This window comes from Artemia sp. Qi Xiang Cuo, chromosome 17, assembly GCF_049724085.1.
Source record: "Artemia sp. Qi Xiang Cuo chromosome 17, ASM4972408v1, whole genome shotgun sequence".
Lineage (NCBI taxonomy): Eukaryota > Metazoa > Arthropoda > Branchiopoda > Anostraca > Artemiidae > Artemia > Artemia sp. Qi Xiang Cuo.
This window is the reverse complement of record NC_142810.1, coordinates 49832489-49848397: the sequence shown is the minus strand read 5'-3', so window position 1 is coordinate 49848397 and position 15909 is coordinate 49832489. Positions and strand designations below refer to the sequence as shown.

At 35.2% G+C, this 15909-nt stretch overlaps 1 protein-coding gene across 2 annotated transcripts in view; it reads right to left on the bottom strand.

Moving 5' to 3' along the window:
- LOC148942300 (uncharacterized) overlaps window positions 1-15909 on the bottom strand; it is a 55777-nt gene that overhangs the window by 28070 nt on the left and 11798 nt on the right. For both annotated transcript variants that reach the window (XM_089102969.1, XM_089102968.1), the window contains exon 2: window positions 15732-15899. Coding sequence is in view for 1 of the 2 variants with exons in the window: in XM_089102968.1 (XP_088959094.1) it covers window positions 15732-15899 (168 nt within the window). In the remaining variant the exon portion in view is untranslated. The remainder of the gene's footprint in view (window positions 1-15731; window positions 15900-15909) is intronic.

Genomic DNA, 15909 nt, shown 5'->3' with positions numbered 1-15909 from the left:
ATCAGAAATTAAATTAAAAAAAAAAAGTCTTTTAAACTGAAAGTAAGGAGCGACATTAAAACTTAAAACGAACAGAAATTATTCCGTATGTGAAAGGGGCTGTCCCCTCCTCAAAGCCTCGCTCTTTACGCTAAAGTTTGACGCTTTGTCTCAACTTAACTTTTTAAAACAATAAAAACTTTAGCGTGAAGATCGAGGCGTCGAGGAGGGGACAACCCCTTTCACATACGGAATAATTTCTGTTCGTTTTAAGTTTTAATGTCGCTCCTTACTTTCAGTTTAAAAAACTTTTTTTTTTATTTAATTAAATAACAAAAGGTGCAATATTTGCACGCTACTACTGTTACTACTACTACTGGTACTTTTACCACTATTACTACTACAACGATTGCTTCTGTAGCCATTACTATTAAGACTGAAGACATTGAGGTGACAATTTAATTAAATGTTGAGGGGAAACTTGAGATAAACCAAAACACACTATGTGCATACAGATTGTCAAAAGGGCTTACTAACAATATCTTAATAATATAATAATATAATCTGTATTCGTTCCCTTTATCACACTGCAATAACATGGGTATCGTCAATTTAAGCACAAAAAAAAAAGCACAAAGACACAGCACCAAGAAAAACATAAATGATGAACCATCACCTCTACTTCAGGACACTATTGTTATAATATATGACGTAGTAGGGCACAAACGATTTTAGATATCTTGTTGTCGAGTGTGTAGGCGGGCACTCCAACAGTTTCTTTTCCCTCTTTCAGAGTTGCCAACCTTGTTTTGTGTGCTTGGGTCTCTGAAGTAAACGGAGGAAGTATATATCGGTGTGTTGAGGACTTCAGGATGTCAGCTCCAAACTTCATCAGCATTTCATGCCTCCTTTCCTCCAGGGTTGGGAGCTTGAGTTGGCCCAGGCTTTGTTTACAGTTCTTATAATTCTGCTCAAGAATTATTTTGCAGGCTCTCTTCATATTTGTTTCCAGTTCGTTTGTGATCTTCTTCGTAAGTGACTAGTGCCAGGCAGGACAGCCGTACAACATTATTGCCAGTCGACAAGATTTATAGCCTAACCGAAGGCGTTACTCGATCATCCTAAACTTTCTTAGACTTACACAGGATTTTAGAAAAACACCTGCCTTTACTTTTATTTGACCGATCTGATCTCCAAATAAGAGATCATCATTTAATGTAATACCAAGTATGTTTGATGAATTCTTTATTTGGAGATGTGCAGATTCATTTATGCTCTTTCTCTTTTTCAGGTAGTTGGGATGTATTGCACAGATTTTCTCGAAGTTTATCTGGAGCTTCACTTTATCAGCTTCATGTTGAAGCTGTGTAACAAGGGGTATGAGCGTATTGCGTGTCTGTGATAGGACGTTCGGCAGGCTTAGTAAAAGATCATCTGCAAGTTTATACCTCTGTTTGTGTTGCCTCATCAGTCGATTGATGACTATAACAAATAGGATTGGACCTAACTTGCTTCCTTGGGCAGCTCCACAAGTGATGTCTTGGAAGTTGGATGTTTCCCTGTTTTCGATTTGTACGCACTGTTGACGACCAGAAAGGAAACTTGCAATGGTACATAAGAGAAACTGCGAGACTTCCAGGGCACGGGCTTCATTGATCACAGTCTCATGATCAAGCAGATCTAAAGCTTTCACGAAATCAGAAAGGATTATTTTAGCAAGGACTTCGGGATTTTCTAGGTGCTCTAGAAGATCATGAAGTAATCTAACCAGATAGTGAGTTGCACTGTGTCTTTGACGAAAACCGAACTGTATAGGATCGATTTTGTGTTCTACTTCTGCTAGTAGCCATTGTAAAATAAAATCTTTGAAGACTTTTGAAATGAAGGGCGTCTTTGAGATTGGCCTGAGATTGGATGGTGAGGTTGGTGATGTTTTCTTTGGAATTGGTGTGATAAATGCCTTTTAGAACTTATCTGGGAAAATGCCTTCCACTAGGCATTGGTTATACACCATAGCCAATCGTTTAGGCAGTAAGGGGGAGCAGTGCATGTATCAGCCTTATAGGAATTTCACCAGGGTATGAGGCTTTTCTAATGTTTAGGCTTTCGAGTTTGTTTTGGACCTGGGAAACTGTAATAATAGGAATGGTTTCGATTGGACCATTTTGTGTTATAGACTTTAGGGGAGGCTGCTGGCGGCAAATATTTGAAAAGTGTGCATTAATTGCTTCTGCGGTTACATTCTCTCCTTGCTGGTCCGTCAGGAGGGATTTACACTTCTGCTGTCCCATTAGTTTCCGTACAGTTGTTTGGAACTTTGCTGGGTCACTAGCTGACAACTTAGCCAACATTTGGAATCTATACAGACGTCTAGCTTCCTATAGGAGTCTGATTATTATTTTTCTCTCCTTTCTATATTCATCGAGTGTGACTTTGTCTCATAAGGTATGTCTTGCTCTGCCATTGTTGTTTTAATTGTCGGAGTAACCAATGGTTTATTATGTGCCCTAATTATAACTCGCTTTTCAGGGAAGAAACGTTCGTACTCTCGAATTGTTTGTTCATAGAAGAATTTGTTCATGCTCTTTACAGCTTTGATTTCGAAAAGGTAGAAGCAGCATACTGAGTTGAGCCATTCTCTGTGGCCAAATATACCTTCTTCTGTAAGTGGACGGTAGGTGAACTGGGTTGGTTTAGTAGGTTTCATTGTTGACTTTGGTTGTAATATAACTGTTGCATGATCATATTATGTTCATATTTTAGGAACAGCTTACTGTATCAGGCTGAAACTTCCAGAGCATGATGAGGAGGATGTTCAACTAACCAAAATACAATATGTACATACTATTACTGCTACTAATTCTACTGCTAGTACTGTTACAACTACTACTAATACAATACTACTACCATTACTACTCCTAATATAATACTAGCAATAACAAGGCTAAGGGAATGAAGGTAAATATTTAAGAGAATATTAAGGGGAAAGTTGAAATAAATCAGAGCATACTATGTGAATACAAATTGTCAAAGAAGTGGGGTGGGGGGGGGGAGGTAGGAATGGCTTAGGGTACTAAGTTGGAACTTTCTGGGAATGCATTGGGGGAAGATCAGTTGACTAAAAGGCAATACGTGTATGTTACTAATAATTCCACTACCACTACTATTATTACTACTATTGTAGTAATTGTAACTAATTGTAACTAATACTAAGGTCTATTGTAACTAATACTAAGGTTAAGAGAATTAAGACAATACTTTTGAAATTTGGAGGGGGAAGTTGATCTAAATTAAAACAAACTATGAGCATACAGGATATCAAAAGGGCATATTGGCAATATCATAGAAACAGCTTAAATTATTAAATTGAAACTTTCAGGACTTGATTAGGGGGATATTCAACTGACCAAAAGATAACATTTTACCACTGCGACTAGTAGTAAAGCTACTACTGTTAAAAGCCTACTGCTACAAACTAGTAGTAATACTCCTACTACTATTACTGTTAATACTGCTACAACTAAGCTAAATGTATGAAAGTGAAAATTTCAGGGATTATTAAGGGCAAAGATAAACTGAATCAAAAAATATTGTGTGCATGCAAGTTGTCAAAACAGCATATCAGCAATATCTTAGGAACAGCTTGGACTATGAAGTTGAAACTTACTGGGCTTGTTGTAGGGAATGTTGGACTAACCGAAAGGCAAATATTTACATGCTATTTCTACTACTACTAATACTACTGCTATTGCTACTATCATTACTACTTCTACCACTAATATTGCAACCAAAGTTAAGTGTACTAAGGTGAAAATTCCAAAGAATATTGAGACAGTTCAATATTATTCAGTTCATTTTCAGAGTTCAAAGTGTGAAGAGCTAAACCAGTTTAAAAAGGATTATAATTTGAACTATTCGGATAGTGATTTCATTGTTACGAAATTAAATTTACCTGAATGCATCCATACAGGTAGTTTCGTTTGCATCCTAACCTAGCTATTGCGTGATTTCAAGTGTTCATGAAAATTTTTTTTTTGCGGATAATAACAGCAGGATAATCGTTTATCTGGAGAGATTTGGCAAATTAGGCAAATTAATTTCATAAGATATCCAAGTGAGGTATTCCAGTTTGGCAATAATAAAGATTATTATTCATCATTCAATGCTCTCGTCAGAATAAGATGTAGTTAAGACCTCTGTGTGGCGTGAATTTATGTGACAATATTATATCAAGGATTATTGATATATTTGTGATTAGATGGGACGTAAAAGGAAAAATGCTAAGCAAGAAGGCATGGACAGTTCATGCGACACCTCAGGACTCAGTTCTAGCTCGAAACCGGAAATATCGATACTAGCTGCGGATTTTAAGCAAATTCTTGATGTTGTGAAAGAAAATGGAAATAAGTTGGACAATATCAACAATCAATTAGGAACTCTTACCGCAAGGGTGGATAACTTGGAAAAAGAACAATCGCTACAAACGAATAAGATAAACAATACTGAATCGAAAATTGGAAAGATTGAGAATGAAACCTCTAGCCTCAAAATGCAAATAAAAACTTGCACGGATGAAATAATCGAATTAAGAAGGAAAAATGAAGATTATATGTTTCGGATTGTGAGAATGGAAGCTGCAAAGCTAGAAAATAATGTCATCATATGGAACGCAGCTTGTAAGGATAATAACCACGCTCAAGTTCTATTCACAGAGGTAGTTCGTCACGGGCTGGAAATGCCCAAAGTAAATTTCACAGTTACGCATTATGATAGCAACCGTAAATTTTTGAAGGTGACACTGAATAAAAAAGACGATAAGTTTGCCATATTGAAGAACGCTAGCAAGCTTAAGGATAAGACATTCCCTGGAAACAACAGCAACCTGTTCATCAGCGATGATGTCCCAACTGAAATCCGTAAAGTGTGAAAGCTGCTTCTAGTGAAACGTGACAAATTACGAAAAGATCATGGATGTGATGCCTGGATATCGAAGGGGTTTCAGCCGAATCTGCTAGTGAAAAGACCAGACGGTTCGATTACCAAATACATATTCAATGATGCCATACCGGAGATTGACGATTTTCATAAAAAATTTTCCATCGCCCGAAGGGAAGTGCCTGTTATATTCCCTGTCGATGTTCAAATGTCGTAATGTCGTGGGTTGCAGTAATAGTTCATGTGCCCAAGTAATATGAATGAAAAAATTTAAATTGAAAGTGTTTTTTTTATGTTTAGTTTATATAAGGTGTATTATTATTATATTTTTTTTTCTTTCCTTTTATTTTTTTGTTTAGATCCACATAGAGGTTAAATTAAAAGTTGCGCAGATTAGTCGTACTGAGAGAAAACGACTTGGAATGGAGATTATTTTTTTTTGTTTTTTTAATTGTTATTTTTTATTATGGTTTGCTGGTCTTTTGGGGCATGGTGTGGTTTCTCTTAACGTGGGATTAATATTTGATAATGGATAGAGATAATCGTGAAATTCCATCATCAAGGTTAAAAGAATTTGAGCGGAATTCTCTTTCATTTCAGTCAATTTTTCAAACTATTGTAGCTGGTGATGATGAAGATACTTCTAGTAATTTTGATATCCCAAAAAATCAATATATATTTATGAATGAGCTGGTAAGAAAAAATGTAAATACAAGTAGGATGTCGTTTTGGAATTGCCGGGGTTGGAGGACTGCGCAGGATGTGATTGAAATTTTTTTGTCGGATTCAGATAAAGATATATTAGGCCTATGTGAAACTTTTTTAGATGATTTTTCAATTGAAAATATACATGTAAAAGATAACCAATTTTTTCACATCGGTCGGAAAAGACAAAAACAAGGGGGTCTAGGTGTTTTGATTAAAAATTGCATACCAGCACGTATAAGGATTGATTTTTTGCCAATGAATATTGATATGATTTTTGAATCTTGTGTAGTTGAATGCTCTTTTCCAAATAATCGGAAGTTTTTAATTGCAGTTATTTACCGTACTCCGTCATCCAGCCAGATATAATTTAAAAATAATTTTGAAAGTATGTTGGATAAATTGTCTAGTCTTAATACTCCTTATTTAGTTATGGGTGATTTTAATATTGATTTAATGAAACTCCTATCTGCAGATCAGAATAGAATAGATAGAAATACTTTGCAGTTTTTGGAGGGCCCACTATCTTATGGACTAAACCCCGTATGTTTTGTGCCCTCTAGAATAGCTGATACATCATTTTCACTTATTGATAATATTTTTTCACCTTATAGTGCTGTTAATACATTTATTATTCCTGATGATTCATCTGACCACTGTATAATTATGTCTGATTTTCTTATAAATTTTCCGCATAATAAAAAAATCAAACCAAGCGTATAGATTTTTCACAAAAAAATGTGTTGAGGTTAAAAGAAGGGCTTGGTGATGTTGATTGGAGTCCTGTAATTGATGAGAAGGATCCGAACCAATCATTAGATAAATTTTATTATATTATGAATGAAAAGCTTGATCTTTTTTGCCCATATAAGAGCCCGAGAGGAAAGAAACTTACCCCAAAAAAACCTTGGATAAATGAATCACTTTTAAGATCTATTAATGAGAAAAATCGTTTATATAAAATTAGAATAAAATATCCCACGGAAATAAATATAATGCGTTTTAAAAATTATAAGAATATGGTGGTAAGGATCCTTAGAGTAAGTGAAAGACTTTATTATGAAAAATCTTTTCAAAATTCAGAGTCCCCTAGAAAAACTTGGAGTTTGATTAATGATAAAATTGGAAGAAATAAAAAGTTGTTACACCCTGAAGTGTTATTTGATATTAATGGTAAAGAATTTAGAGGACCACAAGCTGTTGCTAAGAAGTTTAGTGAATATTTTGCTAGTATTGGATCATCTGTTGTTTCAGGAGAAGTTGACCTTCCTTCCCCAAGGTCGCATAAAAAATATCTACCGCCCACTGAAGATACGAGCATATTTATGGCCCCGGTTACTTTTGCAGAATTTCAAAAGGTCATTAAGAATTTAAAAAATGGTAATTCATTGGGATATGATGAACTTTCAACTAATTTGCTAAAAAATATTGCAGGTGTAATTTTTGAACCATTGCTTCATATTTTAAATTTATGCATTTTCTCAGGTACATTTCCTAAAAGATGGAAAATTGCACGTGTAATACCATTGCATAAAAAAGGAGATAAATCTGATACAAATAATTATCGTCCTATTGCAATTTTATCACCATTGTCTAAAGTATTGGAAAAAATTTTAAAAGGAAGGATTACTAATTATCTAGATAAAATAAATTTTTTTACCAAACATCAGTTTGGATTTAGGGCAGGCCATTCGACGGAACAAGCAGTTATAGCTCTTGTATTAGAAATAAATGACTGCTTAGATAGTAATTATCATGTATCTACTGTTTTTTATGATGTTAAAAAAGCATTTGACACTTTAAACCATGAAATTCTTTTTGATAAAATGGAAAATTCCGGTATAAGAGGGAAAGGACTAGATATAATAAGATCATACCTTTATGGACGTAAAATCGTGGTAGATGTTGATGGACATTTGTCTAGTTTAAATGATCTTGAAGATATTGGTGTCCCACAAGGATCGGTATTAGGTCCGCTTTTATTTTTGATGTATATTAATGATCTTCCACGATGTTTGCAGGGAAATAATGGTCTTGCAATTTTATTTGCAGATGACACAGCTGTTTATGTTAAAGCGAAGGATTCATCTACATTAATTCAAAATTTTTTTAAAACTGTTAGTTCAGTTAATCGATGGTTTGTTTCTAATTATTTAGTACCGAATTTTAAGAAGACTGAATTTATGGTTTTTGGTCATTCAAAACGTGCTACTAAAAAAATTTCATGTCAGGAGCTTCAAGTTGTTGAGCATAAAATACGTAGAGTTCAATCGTATCGTTATTTAGGAGTTTTCATTGATCCCCTTTTGTCATTTCAAACTCATATTGATCATTTAAGGGTGAAACTTTCGCAAAATATTGTGTCTATGTATCGTTTTCAACATGTTTTTAAATTTTCAATTTTAAAAATAATTTATAATTATTTGATTTCTACTTATTTAAATTATTGCACAATTATTTATTTAAATACTTTTTGGACGCATATAAAACCCCTACAGATCCTTCAAAATAAAGCAGTGAGAATACTTAGAAATTTTTTACATCGTCCATCAAAACTTAGAGATGCATCGGAAAATGAAACATTATTTCTTTTCTTGAATTTATTAGATCTGAAACATATAAGAGAACTTAATATATCAATATGGCATTTTAAAATACAAGATCCTAGTAGTTATTTTTATGAAAAATCTCTGTTGATTCTGCCCCCTCCTTCGGCTCTTAGGTGTTCTGGAACATATCGAATTCCCTTTGTTAATTGTGAAAGATCTAGATTTTCAATTAGATACCAAATACCATTTATTTCAAATAAATATAGGCTGAAAGATAGAATTCAAATTGAGGCATCATTTCGGCAAATATCAGTTCTAAGGAAGAAAATATTAAAATTATGTATTGACCTGTGATGGTGGAATAGAAATTTTTTTTTATTATTATTATTTTTTTTTTTTTTTTTATATTTGTTACCCATGTTGGGATAGCCTTCCGTGCCTCACTTGTCCAGCATTTGTTTTCTTTATGTTTGTTATGTTTTTTGTTTTTTTCTTTAACCAGGTTTTTTTTTTTCTTTCTCTTTTTTGTTATGATGAGAAAATGTTTTTTTTTGTTTTGTTTTGTTTTTTACCCAATTTTACGAGCTTTGCTCTCTGTTGGGGGTATATGTTTTTTGTTATGTTGAATTAATCAAATAAACAGTTAAACAGTTAAGTTAAACAGTTAAACAGTGTTAACTAAATCAAAACAAACTATGTGCATGCAGGTAGTGAAAAGGACATATCAGCAACCGCCCAGGAGCTTTTTACGGAAATAAAGTTAAATTTTGCAGCTTGTGTTGAGGAGATGTTGAAAAAACAAAAGGCGTTATGTGCATACTGCTACTAATGCCACTACTACAACTGTAGTGTTTTGTGCTTGCAGTTTGCTTATGTAATGCTTGCTTTATTATTGTTTTGCTTTTGCTTTATTATGTTTCTGTTGCAGGTTGGTTGGCTTAATAAATAATCATCACGAAAATAATACATGGTGCCAGAAGTCAGAAATAGCCAATCTACTCCCAGGCCCAAGATTCAATTGGGAATCAGCAAATCTACAAGCATGAACGAAGTTTGAACAGCATTTAAACCTTACATTCAGCGGACCATTGAGAGGAAAGAATGCCAAACAACAATACGCCTACCTTCTTCTCTGGTTAGGAGAAAAAGGACAAGATGCCTCTAGTACTTGGACATTAACCGAAGAAGAAAAAGGCTAGACTTGATGTGTATCTCGAGAAATTCAGAGAACACATAGCTCCTGTGAGTAACTCTATATTTGCTCGTTACAATTTCCATAAACGCGACCAGCTGGAGCATGAGTCAACTGAATATTACATTACAGCCCTCAAGGTGCTGGTCGAAGACTGTGAGTTTACATGTTATTTTGAGGATGAGATGGTGAGAGACAGATTAATATGTGGGCTAAAACTACATACAATTAGAGGAAAATTATTATCTCAAGGTGGAACCCTTACTTTGACAGGGTAGTGACAATTGCAAGAGCTTTTGAGACAACTCAAGAAAAACTCATGTCCATGTCAGCCACATCCACATTACATACTACAATAAATGAACCAACTATATAACAGAAAATAGATTTGTACTGGAAACAAAGGAAGTTTGACTAGCCCACAACAAGTAAGAAGTGTTACTTCTGCGGTGGGATATATGACCCAAGCCCCAAATGTCCAGACAGACCTTTAGACGTTATTGATATGGAAGGAACTGATAGGAATCAAGAACAAGAAATATATATTAATAAGGCTATTTATTGGAGCCATGGCCAAGAAATCAAGTCGACTGACTGTATTCATTAAACTGAACAATTCTGCATTGGAAACTCGATTCAAAATCGAAACAGAAGCTGAAGCAAATGTCATACCGAAATCTGTCTATGAGAGGCTTAAATCCGGATCACAACTAAACAAGACGAACCAAATACTTGTAGCTTATGGAGAAACGCGCATTCCGATTGCTGGAGTCTGCTCTCTAAATTGCAGACAGAATGGAAACGCCAACAAAAAGTACAGCTTCTTTGCAGTAGATAAACAATCAAACCCAATACTAGGGTACCGAGCTTGTGAAGAAATGGGACTTGTGAAAGTTGCTACATCTATCTCAACCTTATCTGCTAAGAAGAGTAATCAAGAGACCCAAATTCGCAAAAAATTTGGTGATGTTTTTACTGGATAGGTAAACTTCCAGGTAAAGTAGAAATCCATGTTAAGGGGAATGTAGTTCCTTCTGTGAATCCTGTGCACAGAATCCCTTTCTACTTACCTGACAGGATTAAAAGTGAACTTGACCGCCTGGAAAGCCTAGACATCATTGAAAAACTGGTAGCTCCAACCAAGTGGGTTAATTCAATTGTAGCAATGGAAAAATCAGATGGATCATTACGTTTATGTCTGGACCCCAGAAAGCTAAACAAATCAATACAAAGGCCCAACTACCCAATGCCAACTTTTAAAGATATTAGCTGCCAAAACTCATGGCCACAATAAGTTGTCAAAAATTGATGCAACATCTGGGTACTGGATGTTGGTATTAACCGATAGATCATCACTTATCACAACCTTCAGCACTCCATTTGGCCGGTATAGATACAACAGGATTCCATTTGGTATAATATGTGCCCAACACGAATTCCAGCGAAAGATGGAAGAGACCTTTGGTGAACTGAAAGGCATCATTGTAGATGATATCCTCGTATCTAGAAAGGATGAAGAACATGATAAGAATTTAAAGGAAATCCTATAGAAAACCAGAGAAGTTGGGGTCAGGTTTAATCCAGAAAAATGCATATTCGGATCTACAAGCATACCAAATTTTGGATATTTGGTTACTAAAGATGGTATCAAACCAGACCCTTCCAAAGTTGAAGTCATAAGTGAGATGCCACAACCAGCAAACAAAGACGAGCTGGCCACATTCCTTGGAAAGACCAACTTTCTGTCAAAATATATTCCAAACTTGTCATCCTTAAACTTTCCACTCAGGGAGTTAGGAAAACAAGATGTCTTTGAGTGAACCAATGAGCACACAGCAGCAATGGATAAGATTAAAATTTCGATTTGTAGTAACCTTGCGACTTTCGATATAAAGGCAAAATCTGTTGAGCTGAAAACTGACGCTCCCAAGCATGGCCTTGGAGCAGAAAATAGCGTTGGTGGGAAAATTGTTGCTTTTGGATCAAGAGCTCTAACATCAATAGAACAGAATTATTCCGAGATTAAGAAAGAACTGTATGCCCTTCTCTATAGCTGTAGAAAATTCCATCAATTCGTCTATGGGAGGTGAATCGTTGCCCATACAGATCATAAGCCACTAAAGGCCATATTATCAAAACCACTATGCCAAGCCCCTCCTAGGCTTCAAAGGATGATGCTACAGTTATAGCCATACAGCCATGCGATTCAGTATTTCTAGGGGGAAGGATTTGCCTGTTGCTGACACGCTCTCAAGACTGCATCCACCACACTTTGACGAAGAATTCTCAATGGATATTGAATTCCATGTCCACTCTGTTGTGAGAAGTATCCCTGTCAGTGATAAGAAAATGAGGATCATCTGCGAAGAGTATAGAAGGGACGCAGTTATGATAGAACTTAGCTCAATCATACAAAATGATAGCCCAATTACCGGCACCAGTTCTGCTGCCATACAACCTTATTAGAATGTCAGGGATGAGTTGTCCAGCATTAATGGTATCATTTTAAAAGGCAGTAGAGTTGTCATCCCTGGAGCATTGCGAAGGGACATACTGTACCAATTGCACGTAGCACACGTAGGGATGGATAAAAGCAAACAAAGAGCCAGAAGTGCTGTTTACTGGCCAAATATTAATTCGGCTATTAAAGATCTGATCCGGAACTGTGAAATTTGTGGGAAATCTTCCAGAAACAATCAGAAAGAACCCCTGATATTGACGCCAGTCCCACAGTATCCTTGGGGATATGTGGGTCTTGATTTTTGTCAGATCAAAGGACGAGACTACTTGGTAACCAGTTGCTATCATAGTCGCTTTATAGAAATGGATCGATTCGAACAGGCGACGTCTGCAGAAGCCACAAAGAAGCTCAAGGTTCATTTCGCCAGAAATGGCATTCCAGAGAAAATACGGTCAGACAACGGACCACAGTTTACATCAGAAGAATTCCAGTCCTTTTTGAAGAAATGAGATATCCAGCATCTGACTTCAAGTCCAAATTTTCCACAGTCCAATAGCCATGCTGAGAAGGCTGTTGATATAGCCAGCAGGATCATGTTAAAATCGATAGAGTCCAACACAGACCCCTGCCTTGGTCTATTGGAATACGGAATACTCCCATAGATGGAGTTGCGTTCCCTGCACAGCTCCTTATGAGTAGAAGTTTAATGTCCATCCTTCCCTGCACTCACCAGCAATTGCAGCCAAAGACTATTCCAAAGAAAAGTTCTGCACAACCAGAGCCAGACGGCAACAAACACAGAACCAGAACTATGACCAGGTTTCTAAGAACCTAATGGAGTTGAAAGAGAACCAACCCGTCTGGGTCAAGCTATCAAATGAAGCTACACATTGGACAAAAGGTACAGTAATACCATGCGTGGCTCCAAGATCTTATCTTATCCAGGCTGAAAATGGTAGATTTTATTGCAGGAATCAGGCACATTTGAAGCCATGTTTTATCGCAGGAATCGGGCACATATGAAGCCACGGTCCTGTGCTGGGGACTGTTCTCAACAGTCTTCAGTATTCACAGGTGACGGGGGGCTGCCACCAGAAGTTGAACCGTCTTCTCCAAAAAATGCTGTCCCAAAGACTCCAATGAATTGCAGTACTGGGCAAAATTCCCAAGACAGCCCTTACAGAACCCCAAGAGCTCGAAATTCCCCTCCCCCAACTGACAGTAATAACCGAAATGGAGACGGTTACCTACAACAATATGTGACAAAAACTGGCAGTGGTTAAACCAAGGAAGATAGTGGACATTTAAATTACATTGTTAATGGGTTTTTTTTTGTTATCATTACTGTGTAACAGTTATTATTACCTGTGAAAGAAGGGAGATGTAGTGTTTTGTGCTTGTCCTTACTGTTTCCTTATATAGTGCTTGCTTTGTTAATACTTTGCTTCTGCTTTATTATGTTTTTGTTGCAGGTCGGTTGGCTTAATAAATAATCATCATGAAAAATTATACAACAACCATTGCTACTACTGAAGCTAATGGTATTAAGGCCAAGCTTTCAGATATTGTTTAGGGGAATGTTGAACAAGATCAAAACATACCATGAGCATGCAGTGTACCAGCAATATCTTGGGAATAGGTCAGATTATTAAGTTGAAAGTTTCAGGGTATGTTGAGATGGATTCTGAATTAAACAAAAACGATTATATGCATACTACTATGATTACTGCAACTAGTGACACTAATGGTTTTAACATGAAACTTTCAGGGAATGTTTAAGAGAAGTTTCCATTAAATCAAAAAAAATTATATGCATGCAGGTTTTCGCAAGGGCATTATACGTAATGATCGGGGCGGGGGAAATTTACTAAATTTTAGAGCTTTGTCTACTGAGTTACGATGCTCAATAAATCGTTCAATAAGCTGTTGGTGGGTTCGGCCACTGTAAAACCTTCCACAAGAACAAAAAATATTATAAACCCCACTCAAGACCGTATCGAGGGGGAGGGGAGGGAGTTTGACCCCCCCCCCCGGAATCGTTGTCTGACTCGTAAAAACGTAACAAAAATTGATAAAACAAATTTATTATGCGTTATTTGAGTTTGTTGAGCAGACTCACGCGCAAGAACTATTTAGCGGGAGATGGGTGTCCTAATTGTAAAAAAAACAAAACAAGGTGAATTATCTGTAGAAAATACAATAAATTATGGAAAAATCGTAAGAAGCATGAAGTTTGGGGGAAAATACTCACTGGGGGAAAAAAGGTATAGAAATACCTTTTCTATGCAAATTCTGAAAACTGTTCTTACACCCATTCTTATGTGTTTCAATTGATTTTTGCGCAGTAGTTTTTTGGGCCCTTGTCAATTAGCTGGTACACACGCAAGATAGATGCCAAAGGAAACTAGTCAAACGGGTATCAGTCAATAGAGAATTGGATTGCAAAACGTGGTTTGTCATTGCGTTTACAATATTTAGACTATTTTTTTTTTGGGGGGGGGGGGGGGAAGGTGGGGTTAGGTTAGGTTATGTATTTAATATATGCTATTCATTAATAATCATCACAAAAAAATCTTAGGAACACCTCAGAATCCTGAAAATTTCACGGATCAATGAAGAGGATATTCATATAAACAAAAGGCACTACATGAATGTTACTTTACATTTTACATTTATAAAAAAAAAAACATTTTAAATGTTTTTTCTTTTTTAACTTTAACAAACCCAAAGTCATTAAAACTTTCAGCAATGAGGATTAATATATATATATATATATATATATATATATATATATATATATATATATATATATATATATATATATATATATATATATATATATATATATATATATATATATATATATATATATATATATATATATATATATATATATATATATATATATATATATATATATATATATATATATATATATATATATATATATATATATATATATATATATATATATATATATATATATATATATATATATATATATATATATATATATATATATCATCTTAGATTCTGCTTGTTTTGAGTTTGAAACAGTTACTTATTGCAATCTCTGTTCGTTTGGAGTTTCATTTATAATTTGTGGTAGTCCTAGACTTGGAAAATTGTTTGACTTTATTTCTACTCATATGTGGCTTAATATAAGCTCTTTACTTTTCTTTGAAAAATTTCTTTTGTGGAAAAAGCTTTTTTAACTAATATTAATAAAAAACAGCCCAATTACTGTCAGTGCCATTTATCCCCCTTAACTCTTAGCTATTGGTACTTAACTACTACTACTATTAACAACCCACGACAACACCAAGCAGCCTAAGACCGACATAGCGACGCACACCCCTCCTCCATCCCAATCTATTCAAAGCCTCCTCTATAAACCATCCCACACTCTTATACATTCATAGATGACACTGTAATGAAAGACATATAATAGAGTCGTGTTATATTATTTATCTTATATTATTATTTAATTATCTTATATCATTATCCTTATTACCATATACTGTAGAAGGGAACTGACTATAAAAAAAAACATAACAGGCAAATTATCTTAAACAGTTAGGAAAACATATAAATATAATTTAAGATTTCGATGAAGACAAGTTCTTGAAGACCTTTTTCTGCCCTTCCAAGTACACACAGAGCCTTCCAAGAAAAAGAAATAGAAAATACTGGCTGGAAATGGAATTCTCGTGTTTTGACTCCCAACCCCCATCCAACTCCCCGCCCTCATATATTAAGGATAGAAGCTATATGCACGTATCATGTTTTATTCTTAGGTCGTGCTAAAAAAAAAATTTAATCTAGATATCTTCTCAGTCCTAAAAAAAAAAGTAAAACACACCATAAGATATAAGAGATAAATGAGATAAAAAAAAGGGAAAAATAATACCTTTTCTCTGTTTTTTCCTCTTTAATCCATTCAAATTGGCCATTTAACACATCTTCGATCTGAGTTTTCTCTATCCATGAACCATTTGCTTCATTAAATTTTTGGCCAACTGCAGGTAAAGTTTTTGCTTCACTTTTTGCTAATTTGGCTCTAAGAAGTCCTTCACCCCTAAATAGAC